A 17,383-nucleotide genomic window follows, 5' to 3' on the forward strand; every position below is an offset into this window, starting at 1 on the left:
TGGTTTTATTGATGCTATTGTTGCTCTTGCACCACAGCTATCTTTCCCTTCTTATTCCCCTGCACAAACCCCTGGTCCTTTTGGTATATTTGTAGAGAAAATGCACTGTGTCATTAGCATGCCAGTCATCTGCAAAAGCATCATGATTCCTCAGCAAAAGCAGTTAACTGGAAGTTCTCCAACGCAACAGGTTACACTGGAAACAATTCACAGAAGGTTAAGAAATGAGACATTTAGTGATGTGTTTTATCATGTAAATTAATTTAAGTTACACTTTGGGGTATATTTTTGAGAGTTCTGAAATGAAACTAATAATCCCAACTGTTGCTGGCTTCTGTTATTTTAATAATCAAGCATGAAAAATTACCAGAACTGGAATTCACAGACAAGAAATACTTTAATTAAATATTGTGTAAAATGAACATTTTATACAGTTAAATATCTGAAAAATGTACAGATAAAACAATCTTATTGTAGGGTCTTTAACAGTAAAATCTACCATTTAGTGAAGTTTTGATTTGGAGACAATGAAGTAATGAGTGCATTGACTAATTAATCTAAAACACAAAACAGATTGCATTTATGAAAAAACTTGCAAACTTTCTTAACATGTATGCATGACCTTTCTTTTAAGATCAAAACCTTACTTATACAAAATAAAACTGAGGAAATTCAGTTTCAAAGTGACTTCTTAGGCTTTTCCACTTAGCTAAGCCTTATTGGCCATCACAGAATAAATGTGCAATACATTTATTGTGACATATTGTATCAGTTTTAAAATTGTTTATAAACATTTCCTGAAAATGTGCATTTTCGTATTAAAAATGGTCCCTCCTTTTTTGCTTTTAACTTTAATTCTGCTGCAGTTTGCAAAAGTGTTTTTGCAGTGCTGCATTTACAAAGCATTTAGTGCAAAGGAAGGTGGTGGGTGGGGGGATCAACCGTCTAAAGATTGGCATTAACAGGCACAATATATTAAAAGAGGTCATTCCAGTTTACAAATTACAGTCATTGCTGTAGATCTTGCTACAAAACAAAGTTCTGGAAATAAAACTACTTATAAAATTATCTGTGATCCCAATTGCATACAAAGCCTTTGTATCTATTAAACAGTGCTGGGTTACAGAGTATGCAGAGTGCAGCAGAAAATAGACACACAAAGGAGTGACATAGCTGTACACCAGAGATCCGATCAACCAAGCATTGCTGTGGTGCCAAAACTGGTCATTTCAGGGTGGCTGCTATAAGCCTCAGGGAAATAAACAGAAGATGGGTGGCTGTAATAGATTCAGATTGCACCCCGGTTTGTGCTTTTGTACACCATAAGTATCCAGATTTAGTGGTGATTAATTGTGGTGTAAGCCCATGATGAAATAGCACAAAAGTTTTTCAAAGAAGTCTACTTTTAAGGCATCCAAGAAGTTAATGCGGCAAACACTTTAATCAAAACATCAGAAGTGAATTTTACTTTATTTTTAAGTTTTAGGACTCTTTCTTTAATCAGTGAACACAGTTCAGCTATGTGGCAAAGTCACGGGTGGCAACTAAAATGACTTTTTACAATCTTTTAAAAAAGAAATTAGAAATGAGATAGAAAGCAGGAAGAAAAGTTTTAAAAGATACAAACTCAAAATAGGAGAACTTTCTTTTCTTGTGGCTGCAACACATGCATGTTTTCTACTAGTATTTATTACAGCCATGTGGCACAATTTTGTTTTAACTATACAAACAACTTTATTTCAAAATTATTTGTTCAGATAACTTAAAAATAATATAAAAATAAACAATGCTTTACTTCAAAATAATCAAAGAATGAAAAGTCCAAACAAATAACAACTTTCTGAAACACAGATGGACATGAATGAACACAAATTTACTTTAACAGAAACTTATGAAGGCAACTGTTCTTGGTTTAATGCTTTTCACAGCATCACAATACCAGTCAAATAACAAAAAAACATACATACAAGAAAAATGATGAAAAGCAATATACAAAATTTCAAAGATAAATACAATATTTATAATCATTATGTTACAAAATAAATTCCCTTCGTGACTGCAAGTGTTTATGTAAAAGAAAGTTTTGCAATGTATGACTATTTTATTCCTTTACAAGGAATAAAATTTGCTGTTCTAAATATTTAAGTGGCTCTGAAAAAAATTCAAGACAAGTGTATAAATATTTAGCTACAACTTTGGCAAAATCACAAAAGTCTACAATTTTATAACCACATACAAAACACATTAGGGAAGAAGGATCTAGAAGTCAAAAGGACAATTTTCTGGAACAGGAAACATAGACTTCACAGTAGCCTAAGAATGCAATAGTATACAGTGCTAGCAAAAGTTGAAAAAAACATTGCAGATCACACTTGCTTAACAGGAAGCTTTAGCAGTGGATATATACATATACATATACATATGCATATACATATACATATACATATATTTCCAACAGACAGTAGCATCGTTTTCTCTGTCAGTGTGCTTGTTGAAGGCAAGAGAATTCAATATCAAAGTTACAATTTCTAACTACAATAAGTTACAAAGTTCCATTTCATTAAGATGAAGTTAAGCAATGATAAACCCTCCCTCCCCCTCCCCCCTCCCCAGCTCCCCAAATTATCCCAAATCATATATTCATCCTTTTTTCCAGTTCTGATGGCTCATACCTCCTTGGCCCCCTTTTTTCACCACAAAAAATATTTCACATTATAGAGATACACAACCATTGTGAATCTAGTTATGAGCACAGAAAAAATGTTTTGGAGGCGTTTTTCATCAGTGTATCATGAGAATCAAAATGGTGCATCCACAAAGTTTTTCCCGACACATAGCAAGTACTAGACATAGCCAAGACGTAATCAGAAACTTTATACAAAATAGGCATCGCTTTTTCCTTATTCTTCAGGACCAGGAAATGTGAAAATATGAGAGAAGTTCAGTCAATAAAATGGAATTGTTCATGAAGAAGTTGATTGTTTGCATGTTGATTCTTAGTAGTTTAAATAAAATCTTTAAACAAAGTCTTTTAATGTTTTGCTGATTGTATTTTGAAGATACTGGTTCTATCAGCATGTCTTAGATACTAAACTTGTCCCCTAAAAAGCTCATCTTCTGAAGCTTGGTATTATGATAGGTAAACAAAAATGAATTTACATTGGTGGGACTACAAGCCCAGACATAGCTGAAAGAAAAAGAAAAATAACTATTAATATATAATTATAGGACTACACATGTATATGAACTTGCAAAGAAGAAAGCCCAGCATATGTGAATATTCCTCAACAACACCAGCATCCTCAAAACATTAAAGGAAATTGTCCAGGTCTGTTTCACTTGGGCCATACACAGTGCAGTCAGCGGAAGAAAAAATACTGCTCATGTATCTTCTTCTGAAGATATGTAATCTCTTGAACAAACTATGGGTTGGATTAGCTGTATGAACCATTTCATATGTGGAGCAGATTGCATCTAGAAATATTGCATCCAGAAATGACATGCAAAAGCTTGCTATACAGGTAGATAATAGAATCATAATAGAGTTGGAAGGGGCCAGAAGGTCATCGTGTCCAAGCCCCTGCTATTGCAGGACACTAAGTTACAGCATCCCATTCAGATGATTGTCCAGATGCTTTTTGAATGGCTCCAGTGAGGGAGAGCCCACAACTCCCCCAGCTAATAGGTTCCATTGTTGCACTGCTCCAACAGTAAGGAAATTCTTCCTGGTGTCTAGTCTAAATCTGGCTTCTTTTAAATTAAGTCCATCATTCTGTGTCCTGCACTCTGGAATGAATGAGAAGAGATCTTGTCCTTCATCTTTGTGACAGCCTTTCAGGTACTTCTATCACTCCTCAAGTCTTCTCTTCTTGAGGCTGAACATACCTACTATATTTCTCTCAATCATTCCTCATAGGGCTTTGCCTCCAGTCCCTGAATCATCCTTGTTGCCTTCATCTGTACCCTTTCTAGCTTTTCTGCATCTTTTAAAAACTTAGGTGCCCAGAACTGGACACAGTATTCCAGGTGAGGACTTACTAGTGCTGAGGATAACGGAACTAGTGCTCCATGTATTTTAGAAGTGATACTTCTGTTAATGTTTGCCCTATTTTATTTTGTTTTGTTTTGTTTTCATAAGCAATCCAATCCTAGAGTCTCTGGATGGCTTAAAATAAACAAAAACCAAAACAACAACATACCAACAAACAGCACATTGCATCCAAACATCATGATAAAATCAAAGATAAAACCAATGAAATGTTAAAATACTGGGAAAATAAAAAGGGGGTTGCCTGACATCGAAAAGTATAAAGCAACTTTTTTGCAGCTGCATCACATTGTTGGCTCATATTAAGCTTGTGAGCTATAATATCATGCTCCTTTGCAGTGGAGAATGTGCCATTGACGAGCACTCTTTCAGTCTGATTTTGCAGCCAATTGTGGATCAACCTAATGGTTGCACTACTTAGCCCGCTTTTTGCTAGTTTGGTAAATGAGATGTTGTGGGGCACTTTGACAAGTCTTTGCTAAAGCCAAGATAGATTATGTCCACAGCATTCCCACAGTCCATTTGGGAGGTTACCCAGCCAAAAAGTGAAATTAGATTAGTCTGGCAGTATTTGTTCTAGAAACTCGAAATCCATGTTGGCTTCTACTAATTACTGCATTGTTTTCAAAGCGTTTGTTGACATTTGTTTTATAATTTACTCTAGAATTTTTCCAGACATTGATGTCAGACTAACTGGTGTATAGTTCTCAGGTTCATCTTTTTTCCCCCTTTCTTGAGATTGGGATGTTAGCCCTTCTCCAGTTATCTGGGACTTTTCCTGTTTTCCATGAATCCTCAAAGATGATAGACAGTGTTTCTGAGTGTTTTTCCTCTAGTTCTTTTATGACTCTGGGATGATCATGTCTGGTTCACAGATTGAGCATGACAGGATTTTTTTTCTTAAATGATCCTTTCACCATTAATATTACAACATTGTACTGCATGCAGTAGCTACCAGATCCTTAAAAAATCTATTTCTAGTAGAATAGTTTATCCAGTGAGAGGTTTTATTTTCTTGTACCTCATACATTTCATTTCATTTCAAAATAGGGATTTTCTAATTCAGTATACTGTAAAGACTCACTTTGGAAATGAAAAGGATTCTGACATTTTTTGTGTGCAAAGCATCCTGCTTCCCACATGTGTGATATTTCTCTTAGCGTTCTGTTAATGGCAAACAGTGGCCCAGACTCCCTAGAGACTGTCTCTGTTGACAGCTGAGAAACAACATGGTCACTTTTGGTAATGTCAGACAAGGCCAGCTCACTCACCAATCAAGGACCAGACAGTTCTCAGGTTCCCTAAATGAAAATCAGACTAACCTTAGCTTTTCCTCTCTTTCCAAGCATCCAAGCCTAAGTGGAAAGCTTCAGTTTTGACATGCTGTTAATTGTACTTTATCCTAATAGTATGCTGACTTTAATAAGATTAAAGTCAAGTATAGTACACCTGCTTTGGAAACTGGCAAAGCGTCATTAGAAGACATGAGATTAAAATCTTCCACTTGCTAGCTTATTTTGTGTTTCCTTTTTAAATGTTTGGAACCTAGTCTCTTTGTTCTTCTGCGCATATCATATGAAACTCAGGATCAAAGTACCCAAAAGTGATACAATGCAATTTTCATCCCTTTGTCTGGCTTTTCCCCCTGCACTGAAGCAGTAACCATTGATTGTGGTGCATGAACTCTTGGGGGAATAGAGTGCAAAGCACTTCTAGGAGGTAGGCCAGTTGGTAGTTTCTTGTGTCTAAATCTAAGAATGCATCCACAGGTCCTAATATTTCTACCAGGAAGATCTCTAACAAGGGTTTTCTCACAACTTATGAGACATACTTCCCTCTTAAAGGACTATGTATGATAACTATTGCAACATATATGGTACAAGAATTTGGCTTGTTGAACACAAAGACACTAAATTTTGTCATTATATTCTAGTTAACTCCTCAACAACAATGTAATTTGTACTGTTTTAACCTTATGGTGTTTAAATTTTGTTGTGATGAAGTTTCTCATTAATTTATGTACAATAAACAATACATTTGATGTAGTGATATGAACTTCAATTTCCCAGTTCATTAATTGCAAAAAAAAAAAAACCTATCTGAGGGCATCTCAGATTTGATGATACTTTGATGATACAAAAACTAAACAAAAATCATGCAGAAAAACTTTTTGTATGTGCCCATTTCTTTCATAATGAAATCACGTTGCATGACTATGCATGAGCCTGAAACCTGAGCTGCGTGCAAGTTTTGTCCAGTATAAAGTGAAAACATATATACCATTACATCCAATATTCTTCAAACTGCTTCAAAAAAAATCTTTTTTTTAATCAAAATCCTTTTTAAAAGAAAGGACAGCTATTTCCCAGCCCAACGTCTTGCACCTGACCCCTGGGGAGACACAAGTTTTGGTAAGCTGTAAAGACTGGCATAGAGTCACAGAGAATGCATCTGCTCCCCTAGAACCTTGTCTTTCCCCTCTCATGTTGGCACCACCAGGATGCACTGTGGGTTTCATTGGCTGCAGGTTAATGGAACAGCATTGGGGCATTTTATCCTGTTGGTTGGGTGGCCAGCATGGTTTTTTCCCTTCACTTACAGCACATGGCTTCGTGAGGTTCCTGCAGGATAGATGTATATGTGAAACAGACTGGCAGGTGCAGGGCCAATTTAAAGGAAAGAAAAGTATTCCACTAGCAACTTGAGGCATCTCAAGCCTGTCAAGCCTGTCCCTTTTAATACCATGAGGCTAGATGGGACAGAGGAAGGACCTCCACTCATGGTTTGTCTGACTTACTCATGCAAAGCTATGAGCTTTGGAGTTGTGGGTGGGGCAGGCAATCTGAGTGCCATCAGAAGCTATGGGTAGCAGAACCCACAGGCCTTGTGCCAGAGAAATTCAGGCAGAAAAGACTGAGGTAAAAGCCAGAAAGCTCCTCTATCAGATTTGGATAAGGCCCCCATATGAGGAAAAGGGAATTATTTCTGTTAGATTAGTTGACTGCTGCAGATCATATTTAACTAAGTCCCTGGGTGGGGGCTTCTGCTGTTCAGCTTTATGAGTGACTCTAAAGGGGGGTGCCAAAGGGCATTGCCTGTTTGCTGCCCATTTGGCAGCCACGTGGTGGTGCCTGGAGAAGTGTGGAGGGGGACTGTGTGCGTGTGGTCCTCCCACCTTCCCTCTTCCTAGATATTTGGGAGGACAGGGGAAGGTAGTGATAGTGATTTTAGGATGTGTTGAAGGAGTGGCTGGATGTGAATTTATGAGAGTTTACAGGCAAGATAGGGAGGGAGGGAGGATGTTGGACAGTAGTGGGAGGAAACAATAGGTAAAGAATGGAAGATTAAGTTGGATATAGGAACTGAGGGGAAGGCTGGTATGGTATAGATGGAAGAGGTTCCCCACCCAGTGACAGATTTATTAATTTAATTTGATATGATTTTGGGAGACCCTGAGAAGCATCAGGGTTCCCCTACTAGTGTGGTTGTGGGAAGGGTGAGGTATGATGTTGGGGGCTGAGGTAGCCAACAAAGGAGAAGGAGTGGTTAAGTATCTCACACCTATCCCTTCTTCTCCCCTAGTCAGACAATGCCAGATAACGATATCAGACTACCCTTAGGCCTTGTGCTGCTGCTTTTAAATGCCAGGTAAGTGCAAAATAAAATCCCTCTGATATCTGATTTGACAATAGATGAGGGGGCTGACCTGGCTTGTAGTACTGAGACAAAGATTGGAGAGGTAGATAATGTCACTCTTTCAGAGCTACGCCCACCTGGGTACTCAGTACAACACTAATATTGGGCTGGGGGTTGGGGAGGAGATGTGGTAGTCATCTACAGGAATACTTTGCCTCACACTAGGCTTCCTGTCCACTTAAAGACTGGACTTGAGTATTTAAACCTGGTCTTGGGTCATCGAGGCATAGTAGGAATCCTGCTAGTGTACTGCCCAACTTACTACACAGCAGACTCCTTGCCGGAGCTGACAGAGGAGGTCTTGGAGACTCCCAGATTGTTGGTTCTGGGGAACTTAAACACTGAGGTTACCTTGTCTGGGGTGGCTCAGGACTTCTTGGCTTCCATGACAATCATGGGGCAGTCTTAATATATCACTGACCCATGAAAAGGGTCACACTCTTGACACTTTTGACCTGGTCTTTTCCACTGGATAGGAGGATAGTATCTGAAGGTGGATGTGATACTAAGCCCTTTGTCATGGTCAGATCACTTCCTGGTGAAATTTAAATTGACAACCACTTCCCCCTTCTGTAAGGGTTGGGGACCTATTAGATTGGTCTGCCCTAGGAATCTAATGGATCCTGATGATTTCCAGAGGGCTGCAGGGGATTTTCCAGCAGATATGGCTGGGATTTCTGTTGAAGCCTAGGTGGCTCTGTGGAATACAGATGTGGCAGCTGGTTGACATGATCATCCCTAAATGCCCTCTCAGCTGCTTGATATATGACTGAGTTGCAGGCAATGAAGCAAGCGGGCAGACAGCTAGAGCACAGGTGGAGGAAAACCTGGTATGAACCTAACTGAACACAGCATAGAGCTCATTATCAAGCCTATTCTGTGGCTGTGAAAGTGGCAAAGATAAATTTCTATTCCGCCAGCATTGTGTCTTCGGAGTGCCACCCAGCAAAGCTGCTCTGAGTGGTTCACGGCTTACTTTGAATTGCCCCAAAAGAAGAACAACTAAAATCCTTAGTGACCCACTGTGACAAGTTTCTTCAGCATTTTGAGGATAAAATCACTCAGATTCGTCATAAATTGGACTCTACATTTATTGCAGTCCATTAAGCAGAGGCATCCAGTGCACCATCTAGTTCTGTTCTACTGGATGAGTTTCAATTATTGAAGCCTGAGGATGTGGACAAGATAATTGGAGATGATTGCTCGACCACCTGCCCACTTGCCCCTCATGGCTGACCATCCAGGCCTGGATCCAGGAGATTAAAAATGCCTCATTGAAAAAGGGCCAGCTCCCAGCTCCTTTAAAGGAGGAGGTAATCAGGCCCCTCCTGAAGAAGGCTCCCCTGGATCCAGAGGATATCAATGACTATAGGTTTGTACCAAAATCTCCTTTTTGGGCAAGGTGCTTGAGCAAGCAGCTCCAGGAAACTGACCATCTTAATCCATTTCAGTCTCTCTTTTGGCTCTTGGTAGAGCAGTGGAGCATCAGAGGCTTGTGAGATATGGAGATATGGAGGCATGTCACCTAGAGAAGGAGGCCAGCACAGCCTCCTCCGTCTCCTGGCACTGACCTAGAACTGGGAAACAGGTTTTCTCTGCTTGGGGAGGCTGGGGCTGATGAGGACATTGGGGACCAACCTGTTCAGGATCCCCAGCCTGGGACCAGATGCAGCCAGGGGAGAGGCGAGGGCCAAGGCATGACCACCAGGAAGAGACCGTGGTGGCTGATCATTGTCAGGGACTCCCTGCTAAGCGACACTGAAATGGTGGTGTGCCACCCTGACCTTGAGGCTAGGGAGGTCTGTTAACCTGCCAGGCACATGCATCCAGCATATGACAGAGTAGCTTGGAGGGTCACAGGCTGCTTCTGGTGATTCACATGGGGATGAATGACACAGCCAGGCAGGGGGTGGGTGGGATCACTAGGGTCTTTGAAGCTCTGGGAAAGAAACTCAGGGACCTAAAGGGCCAAGTTCCTCTATCTTGCTGGTCCAGGGATTTGGTCTGGGAAAGGAGGATTGCAGAGGTGAATGACTGGCTCAGGGTGTGTGGTCAGAAGGAATGCTTCATGTTCCTTGACCACAGCACCTGGTTTTTTGCTAATGGACTTCTGGCAAGGGACAGGATTTACCTCATGAAGATGGGAAAAAGGTCCTTCAGAAATGTTCTAGCAAGGTTCATCTGGAAGACTTTAAAATGAGCCGAGATCAGCCCCCCCCCCCTCAAAAAAAAACTTGTACTGATTGGACAAATGAGGGGAGAAGACCAGGGGTTTGGGACCAGGTTATTAGAAGTACTGCAGGGCCTGGCAGGACTCCTACGAAGAGGGGGCTGGGGTCAGGGAAGATGGGAGGAAGGAGGAGGCCAGGGGACCCAAAGAAAGGGATCTGTGGGAAAGAGCTGCCATGCCATGTATACTAATGCTAGGAACATGGGCAATAAGCAGGAAGATCTTGAGGATCTCCTGGGGATAGGAGGGTATGACCTGGTGGGGATCATGGAAACCTGGTGGGATGAAAGGCAAGACCAGAATGTAAACATAGAGGAGTATATCCTGTTTAGAAAGGACAGGGAAGAAAATGGGAGTGGGGTAGTGCTATATCTCAGGGAGCGGATAGAGTTACGAGAGATAGAAGGTGGTGCAGATGGGAATCTGGTAGTGGCAGTCTAAAACTAAAGGGTTTCAGCAGGGGGAGTGTCCTGACAGTGAGGGTATGTTATCGCCATCCAAGTCAGGCTGAAACCCTGGACGATGCCCTGACAGACCAGATTGAAAGGATATCTCGGGGGAGGGAGATGGTAATTATAGGAGATTTCACTCTCCCAGACATTAGTTGGGAAACATCCTTGACTTGGTCTTGACCAATAGGGAGGAGCTGATAGATGAAGTGCAGATCAAGGGAACTCTGGATACGAATGATCACACCATTCTGTGCTTTGAGATCAGGGGAATGGGGACAAGCAGCAGGTTGAATACTAGAAGCTGAGACTTCATGAGGGCCAACATTGGTCAACTGAAGGCCAGACTGGGGAAAGTCTCCTAGGAGAGGGTACTGGAAGGAAAGGGAGTTCAGGAGGGGTGGATGGCACTCAAAAGGGAGCTCTTGGAGGTGCAAGCCTTGATGATATTGCTAGTAAGCAAGGTGGGGAGACAAAGGAAAGTGCCACCATGGATGTGAAGAGAGGTGGTAAGAGGGATTAGACATAAGAGGAAACTTTGCACGGCTAAGGCTGATTATGAGCTGAGACTTGCAAAGAATATCAGTAGCAACAAAAAGCTTCTATTAACATGTAAATAGCAAGAGGAGGGGGAGACATATGGTGGGATCACTTAATAAGAAAGAAGGAGATTTGGTATCAGGGAACAGGCAAAGATGCTAAATTCTGCCTCTGTGTTTTCTCCAAAGCAGATCTACATGGGGGACTGGATGAGGCCAGGGATTTAGGGGCACAGATTAGTGTCATCCCCCAGGAAGTTGAGGGTCTCTTCAGGACACAGAACGTTACAAAGGTGCTGGGTCCTGATGGGTTACAGCTGGGAGTGGGAGGGGGTACTCTCATGCCTGTTGGCCTCCATTTTTGTGGAGAATGGGTGAAGTTCCAGAGGACTAGAGGGTGGCATCAGTGGTCCCAATTTTCAAAAAGGGTAGTAGAGGGTACATGGGGAATTACAGGCCGGTTAGTCTTACGTTCATTCTAGGAAAGACAATGGAAAGGCTCAGGGCAGTGAGAGATCTAGTAACCCTAGATAGGGAAGGGAGGATGGCAGCCACGCAACACAGCTTCTGCAAAAACAGATCTTGCCAGATGAACCTTGTAGAATTCAAGGTTTCAAGGTGGTTAGACAGTGGGGACACGGTGGATGTGGTTTACCTGGATTTCAGCAGGCCTTTGACATAGTGCCACATGATATTCTGGTTGAGAAATTAAGGAGTTTTGAGATAGACCAGTGCACTGTCCAACACGGTTGATGGACCAAAAGCAGAGGGTAACTATTAGTGAAGAATCATCGTGATGGCGGCCAGTGACAACTGGGGTCCCCCAAGTCTCCATGCTCCGATCCTGTTCAATCCTTTCATCAATGACCTAGAAGATGGAGTGACCAGTCTGCTGATGATACTAAAATTGAGCTGATGGCTGCAACTGAGGAACGGATACTCTGGATCCAGAAGGATCTATAGAGACTACGGAAGTGGGTAGGGGATAACAGAATGGTGTTCAATGTGGATAAGTGCAAGGTCTTGCACTTGGGGCATAGATATGGGTGTCATAAGTACAGGATAGGGACAAGTGGCTGGAGAACAGCACTTGTGAAAGGGAACTTAGGGTACTGGTTGACTGCAGGCTAAACATGAGTCAGCAACATGACACGACAGTTAAGAGGGTGAACGCCACCCTTCCGAGCATAGCCAGAAGTGTGGCTTCTAGCTCAAGGGAGGTATTAGTGCCACTCTATTCAACCATATTACTCCGGTGTGCCCACAACTGGAGTACTGTGTTCAGTTCTGGGCTCCACAGTACAGGAAGGATATAGCCAGGGTGGAATCAGTGCAGCATTGGGCTACAAGGATGGTGGCTGGATTGAAGGGAAAGCCATATGAGGCAAGACTTAGGGAGCTAGGTCTTTTCAGCCTGGAGGAGAGGAGACTCAGAGGAGATCTGTTGGTGACATATAGGTATCTGAGGGGGTGCCACATGGAGGTGGGTAGAGACCTGTTTTCCTCTGCAGAGGAGGGCAGGATGTGTTCCAGTTGAGCAAAGCTCAGGGAACCAAGGTTCAATTTGAATGCCAGGAAGTACTTCCTGACAGTTAGGACTACTAGGGTATGGAATGGATTTCTGCAGGAGGTGGCTGAAGCTGCATCGGCGAGAGCATTCAATGATAGGTTATATATGCACATGGTAGGCATGTCATAAGTGGAGCTGGTTGGAGCTGGGTGTCAAACTAGATTTCCCAGGAGGTCCTTTCTGACTCACTCTGTTTCTATGGTAGGCTGTTTCTAGAAGGTGGTACTGGAAGATTATGGGTTGGCGCTGTGGCTTTTTTTGCCATGGAGTGCTCCAGGAATCCATACTTTTCCCCATGCCATTCAACATCTGTATGGAACTGCTGGGAGAGGTATTCTGGAGGTTTGGGTTGAAGTTTCATGATACTGAACTCTACCTCTTTTTTTTCATCTGATGCAGTTGAGGCTGTCTCATTGCTGAACAAGGTGATGTCTGAGCAAGGTTTGCATTGAATGAGGGCCAATAAATTGAGACTTAATACAGAGAAAATGGAGGTCCTGTTGGTAGGTGGGTCCTTTGTCCATTTGGCTGACATCTGCCCTGTTCTGGATGGGGTTGCACTACCCCTAAAAGACAGGGTTCAAGTTTTGGTAGTGCTTCTTGACCCACCTAACCCTAGAACATCAGGTGATCTCTGTAGGCAGGTGCACCTTTTATCAGCTTCTATCTGGACAGGCAAAACCTGGCAACAGTGATCCATGCCCTGGTAACATCTTGCTTGGGACTACTGCAAAGTGCTCTACATGGGCTTGTCCATGAAAAAGGACTTGAAACTGCAAGGTGCAGAACTGAGCTGCTTGCTTCCTAATGAGAACATCAAAGTATGAGCATATTACTCCAGTGTTTATACCACCTTCACTGGCTGCCAGTTCAGTTCTGGGCCTGCTTGGTGGTACTTACAATAATTTATAAGGCCCCAAATGGTTTAGGACCTGGATATCTAATGGAACACCTCCCAAATACACCTGCCTGGATTCTAAGGTCATTAGCAGACCTTCTTCAGGAGCATACTGTGAAGGACATACAGAGGGTGACTACCCAGAGCTGTGCCTTTTCAGCTGTGGTGCCATGGTTATGGAAACAGATGCCCAGAGAGGTGCACCTGGCACCAAAACTATATATTTTTGGTGCCAGACCAAACCCTTTTTATTTTCACAGTATTTTAATTGTTTAAATTTTATATTCTTAGCTTATTTTATGACACTGCAGTTATTTGCTTGTTTAATATGCTTTGATTCCATTAATTTTATAATTATTTCTATTAGATCATATTTTTGCTTTTATACTTTGTTTTACTCTTATTAATGTGATTTTATTGGGTTTATCTTGTGATTGTTTACATGTGTATGGTAGTGTTTGTTAAGTTTGATTTTTTAAAATATATTGTAAACAGTCTTGAGGGTCTTTGACTAGTAATGGTATAGAAATGTTTTAAATAAATAAACAAATAAGTCCCTGGTCTTGAAAACCCCTGAAATGTGTGCCTTGCCTCTTCATTCTGGCCATATGGTGACCAATATGCCATAAGTCAAATTCACAGTGAGTAACCTGTAGTACATGTTTAGTACTTAATTCAAGATATCTTCTTCCTAGGATAGAATTGCCTTTACTGAGACATAAAGCAGACAGAAGCATCATTTGTGAACAGCGGGCACACTCAATAGCCACAGTGCCATGGTGGCACCCACATAGGTAACTGGCCAAACTACATTATAATGCATGCCTAGCAGAGTAGTGTAGTGGTTAGAGAGTGATACCAGGACTCAGGAGATGAAGATTCGCAGATTTCTTTGGCCAAGTGTTTGACTCTCAGCCCAACCTACTTTGCAGGGTGAGGATAAGATGAAGAGGAGAAGAAGTATTGCATCCCCACAAGAGGAAAAAAGGATGGATTTATAATAAATAAATAGAAAACTTTACTTAAAACTCTGTGTCAGCACTAGTGATTAATTAACATTTGTACATGTGTAGCCTTACTGTCTTACAAAGGCCATGAGATCCATCGTAGTAACCCTCAGGAATCATACTTCTCCAGAGAGCATATTAAACAGCAGGAGAAAGGCACTGCTGCTGTACCCATGGACATTTGGTTTGGAAGGAAATAAAATACATAAGTGTAGATTATATGTAGTAATTTGTTTTACATGTTGTTTGCTGCTTGCTTTTTCAGTTCTAGTTAGAGGAGGATAAAAAGGATACTGAATAAAATTTGCCTACAAAAGTAACTTTCTGATATATCCTAATCTTCATGAGGAATACCACTAGTCTTAGACCTATACAGAACATGTACATTAAAGTTTGGAACCTGATTTTGTTTATACAGAAAGATTAATCACTGGTTTACAGATGGGGCATAACAGCCAGACACTCTTACATTTTGACCCTTATGTGCTATTGTTTAGATCCAATTCTTGCCAGCTGTGAATTCCCCCAATATGGCAGATTTCCAATATAGTTAGCTCCTGCACAACGGTGCCATCAGGACTGGAAAAAATAGTGCCAAATGGAAGAGTACAGGGATATGCTGTTCAGTCTTCAACCAGTAAACATTCCCTTGTGGTAATTGCAGCTCATTGACAAGGAGACGAACAGAACCTTTTTCTATAGCGGGAAGCTCTCTGCCATTAATTAATAGCAATAAATAGTAATAACACTACTACCAGTTGGTAGTAAGTATTCTGTTAAATCAGGGACAATAGTGCAGAGTGCAACATTTCACCAATTTTCACCATCTTACATTGCTGGTGAAATAGTTTCACACAGCAAGAATGTGGTTTCATGATTCTGTATGGTCCAGTATTAAAACCGTCTACAGGGTACAATTTCAATATTGGTGTTTAGGTTGGTTGGTTAGTTGGTTTTGGTACTGTCAGATAGCTGAAGCTTAAATAATAAACCAGGCTTCTGAAAGATTACTTGTTCCTGATCAAATGCAAATACTACATCTTCCACCAAAAGATACAGTCTTGCAAGCAGGGCATAAACTCAACTACACTATTAGGAATGCCATTAAACATGAGCTTGCTGCTGCTTTTAGGCTTTAATCCTTTTCTTACTTACCTATCTGTAAACCTCAATAAAAGCAGTGAGACCTCTGTGTGTGTGTGTGTGCGTGCGCGCGCGCGCGCACGCGTGCATATTGTAATAATAATGTACTAGTGGTTACCCAGCATGGTGTAGTGAATAGAGTTTTGATACTGCAGAAATATGGAGCAAATCACTGCAAAAGTCTCACAAAGTAACCTTAGGCCAACTTCCCTTAGACTAACCCACTGAACAGGGTTGTTGTAAGAACAAAATGAGAAAAACTCATTTCTCATTTCAACATCCATGGTCAATGGAAAAAGATGTGAGACATAAGCAAACCAAAATGAGAGGTAAGCACTTGTCACTCAAAAGTGATTCCAAACAGTTCTCAGTTCATGCACACACAGAGCCCTGAACCCTGCATCCTAATCATATATATTTGCTCGCATGTTCCTCATTTCCATTGCAAGTACACCTACACAACCCTTGTCCTTATTTACAAATGCAAATACCAAATGTGTATCCAAATCACCCTCCTGGCAAATCCTTCCTGGGAATTGGAACAATAATGACATGATGAACATTAATTTATTCCAAGCATCCAAAGGCTTCTAATATTACCTGAACAGTGCTGTTTACTGCTGTTTGCTACCATATAACTTGAGCTGGCAGGTTGCCTACCTATAACTTTTGTTCTTTGGGCAGTCATCTGTTCATTCACACACATGGACTCTGTGTGCATGCATGCAGCTCATTTGGGAAGTTTCTAGAGCTGCTTTATTAGTATTTGGTGGGAACCTGACTGCTGGGCACACTCAGTGTGTGTGGGGGGGAGGTGGGGGCTCTCACCAAGACCTCAGTTCCATATGAGACAGACATCTGACATTGTTTCTCTGCAACAATGGTGAGGGAGAAATACCGAACACAATGTCAAAAAAGATCAACACTAGTGGGGATGGTGGGTGGGTATTGGTGAATGCACAAATGACCGCTTGAAGAACAAAAGTTACAGTTACAGAACCTGCCTTTCTCCTTCATGGTCTATGTGCATCACACATACAGGTGGCTGGTAAGCTTACTTCTCAGAGGACACTCAAGAAAGTCACTCACTCAACAAAGCAGAGAAGAGAGAACAGCCCTACCAAAGGTACAGTCAGCTCTGCTTTGAACATTCAGACAAAGGAAGATTGATGGGTTTGACCATTTCACAGCTTTGCAGAGATCTGTAAAAACACTCCTGCACAGAGGTCACTGTAGCTCTGGTGGAATGAGCTCTGATTGGTCCTGATGATTGGAGACCAGAAAGATTGTATGCCAGGAGAGAGTTTGAAAAATCAATTTGGCCAGTCTTTGTGATGAAATGGGAGAGCCCTTATGCACACTACCATAGGCCATGACTCGCCTTTGGGATTGCCTTATAGAATAAATTCCATTTGCAGGAGTAGTAGAATGGCATGGAGCAAGACCATGTTGAAGTATTTGGATTTGATAAAATGGTTGACGCCCCTGAGGTTGAGGATGAGCAAAGGCTGCCATCTTTCTTTGGGACTGTTAAATATCTGGAATAAAAACAAGGAGCATCACAGCAAGATGCCCCTTCAATGGCCCATTTCTAGAACTGGAAGGAAAAGAGGCAGTAGTTTTCAATGGTACCAAGGGAGGCAGTGCAGTAAATTCCATTCTATATCCTTGGAGGATGATGGAGAGCACCCATTTGTCTGAGTTGATCTCAGTTCATGAATCAAAAAATGGTTGAAGTCTGTGACAGAATGCAGGAAGAGAGGAATGAACAAAGTGGGAAGGGAATCTGTTTTCCTTTGGATG

General features: G+C 41.6%; 1 protein-coding gene across 2 annotated transcripts in view; it reads right to left on the bottom strand.

The window, feature by feature from the left end:
- Positions 1-2,881: 2,881 nt before the first annotated feature.
- The window catches only part of EBF3 (EBF transcription factor 3), a 216,228-nt gene continuing 201,726 nt past the window's right edge, over positions 2,882-17,383 (bottom strand). The window contains exon 16 of one of the 2 annotated variants that reach the window (XM_044445625.1): positions 2,882-3,187. In XM_044445625.1, the coding sequence (XP_044301560.1) occupies positions 3,156-3,187 (32 nt within the window). In that variant the 3' untranslated portion in view covers positions 2,882-3,155. The remainder of the gene's footprint in view (positions 3,188-17,383) is intronic. The other variant, XM_044445623.1, reaches the window with a different exon arrangement.

This window comes from Varanus komodoensis, unplaced genomic scaffold (genome assembly GCF_004798865.1).
Source record: "Varanus komodoensis strain SLA01 unplaced genomic scaffold, ASM479886v1 scaffold49, whole genome shotgun sequence".
In the NCBI taxonomy this organism is placed as follows: domain Eukaryota; kingdom Metazoa; phylum Chordata; class Lepidosauria; order Squamata; family Varanidae; genus Varanus; species Varanus komodoensis.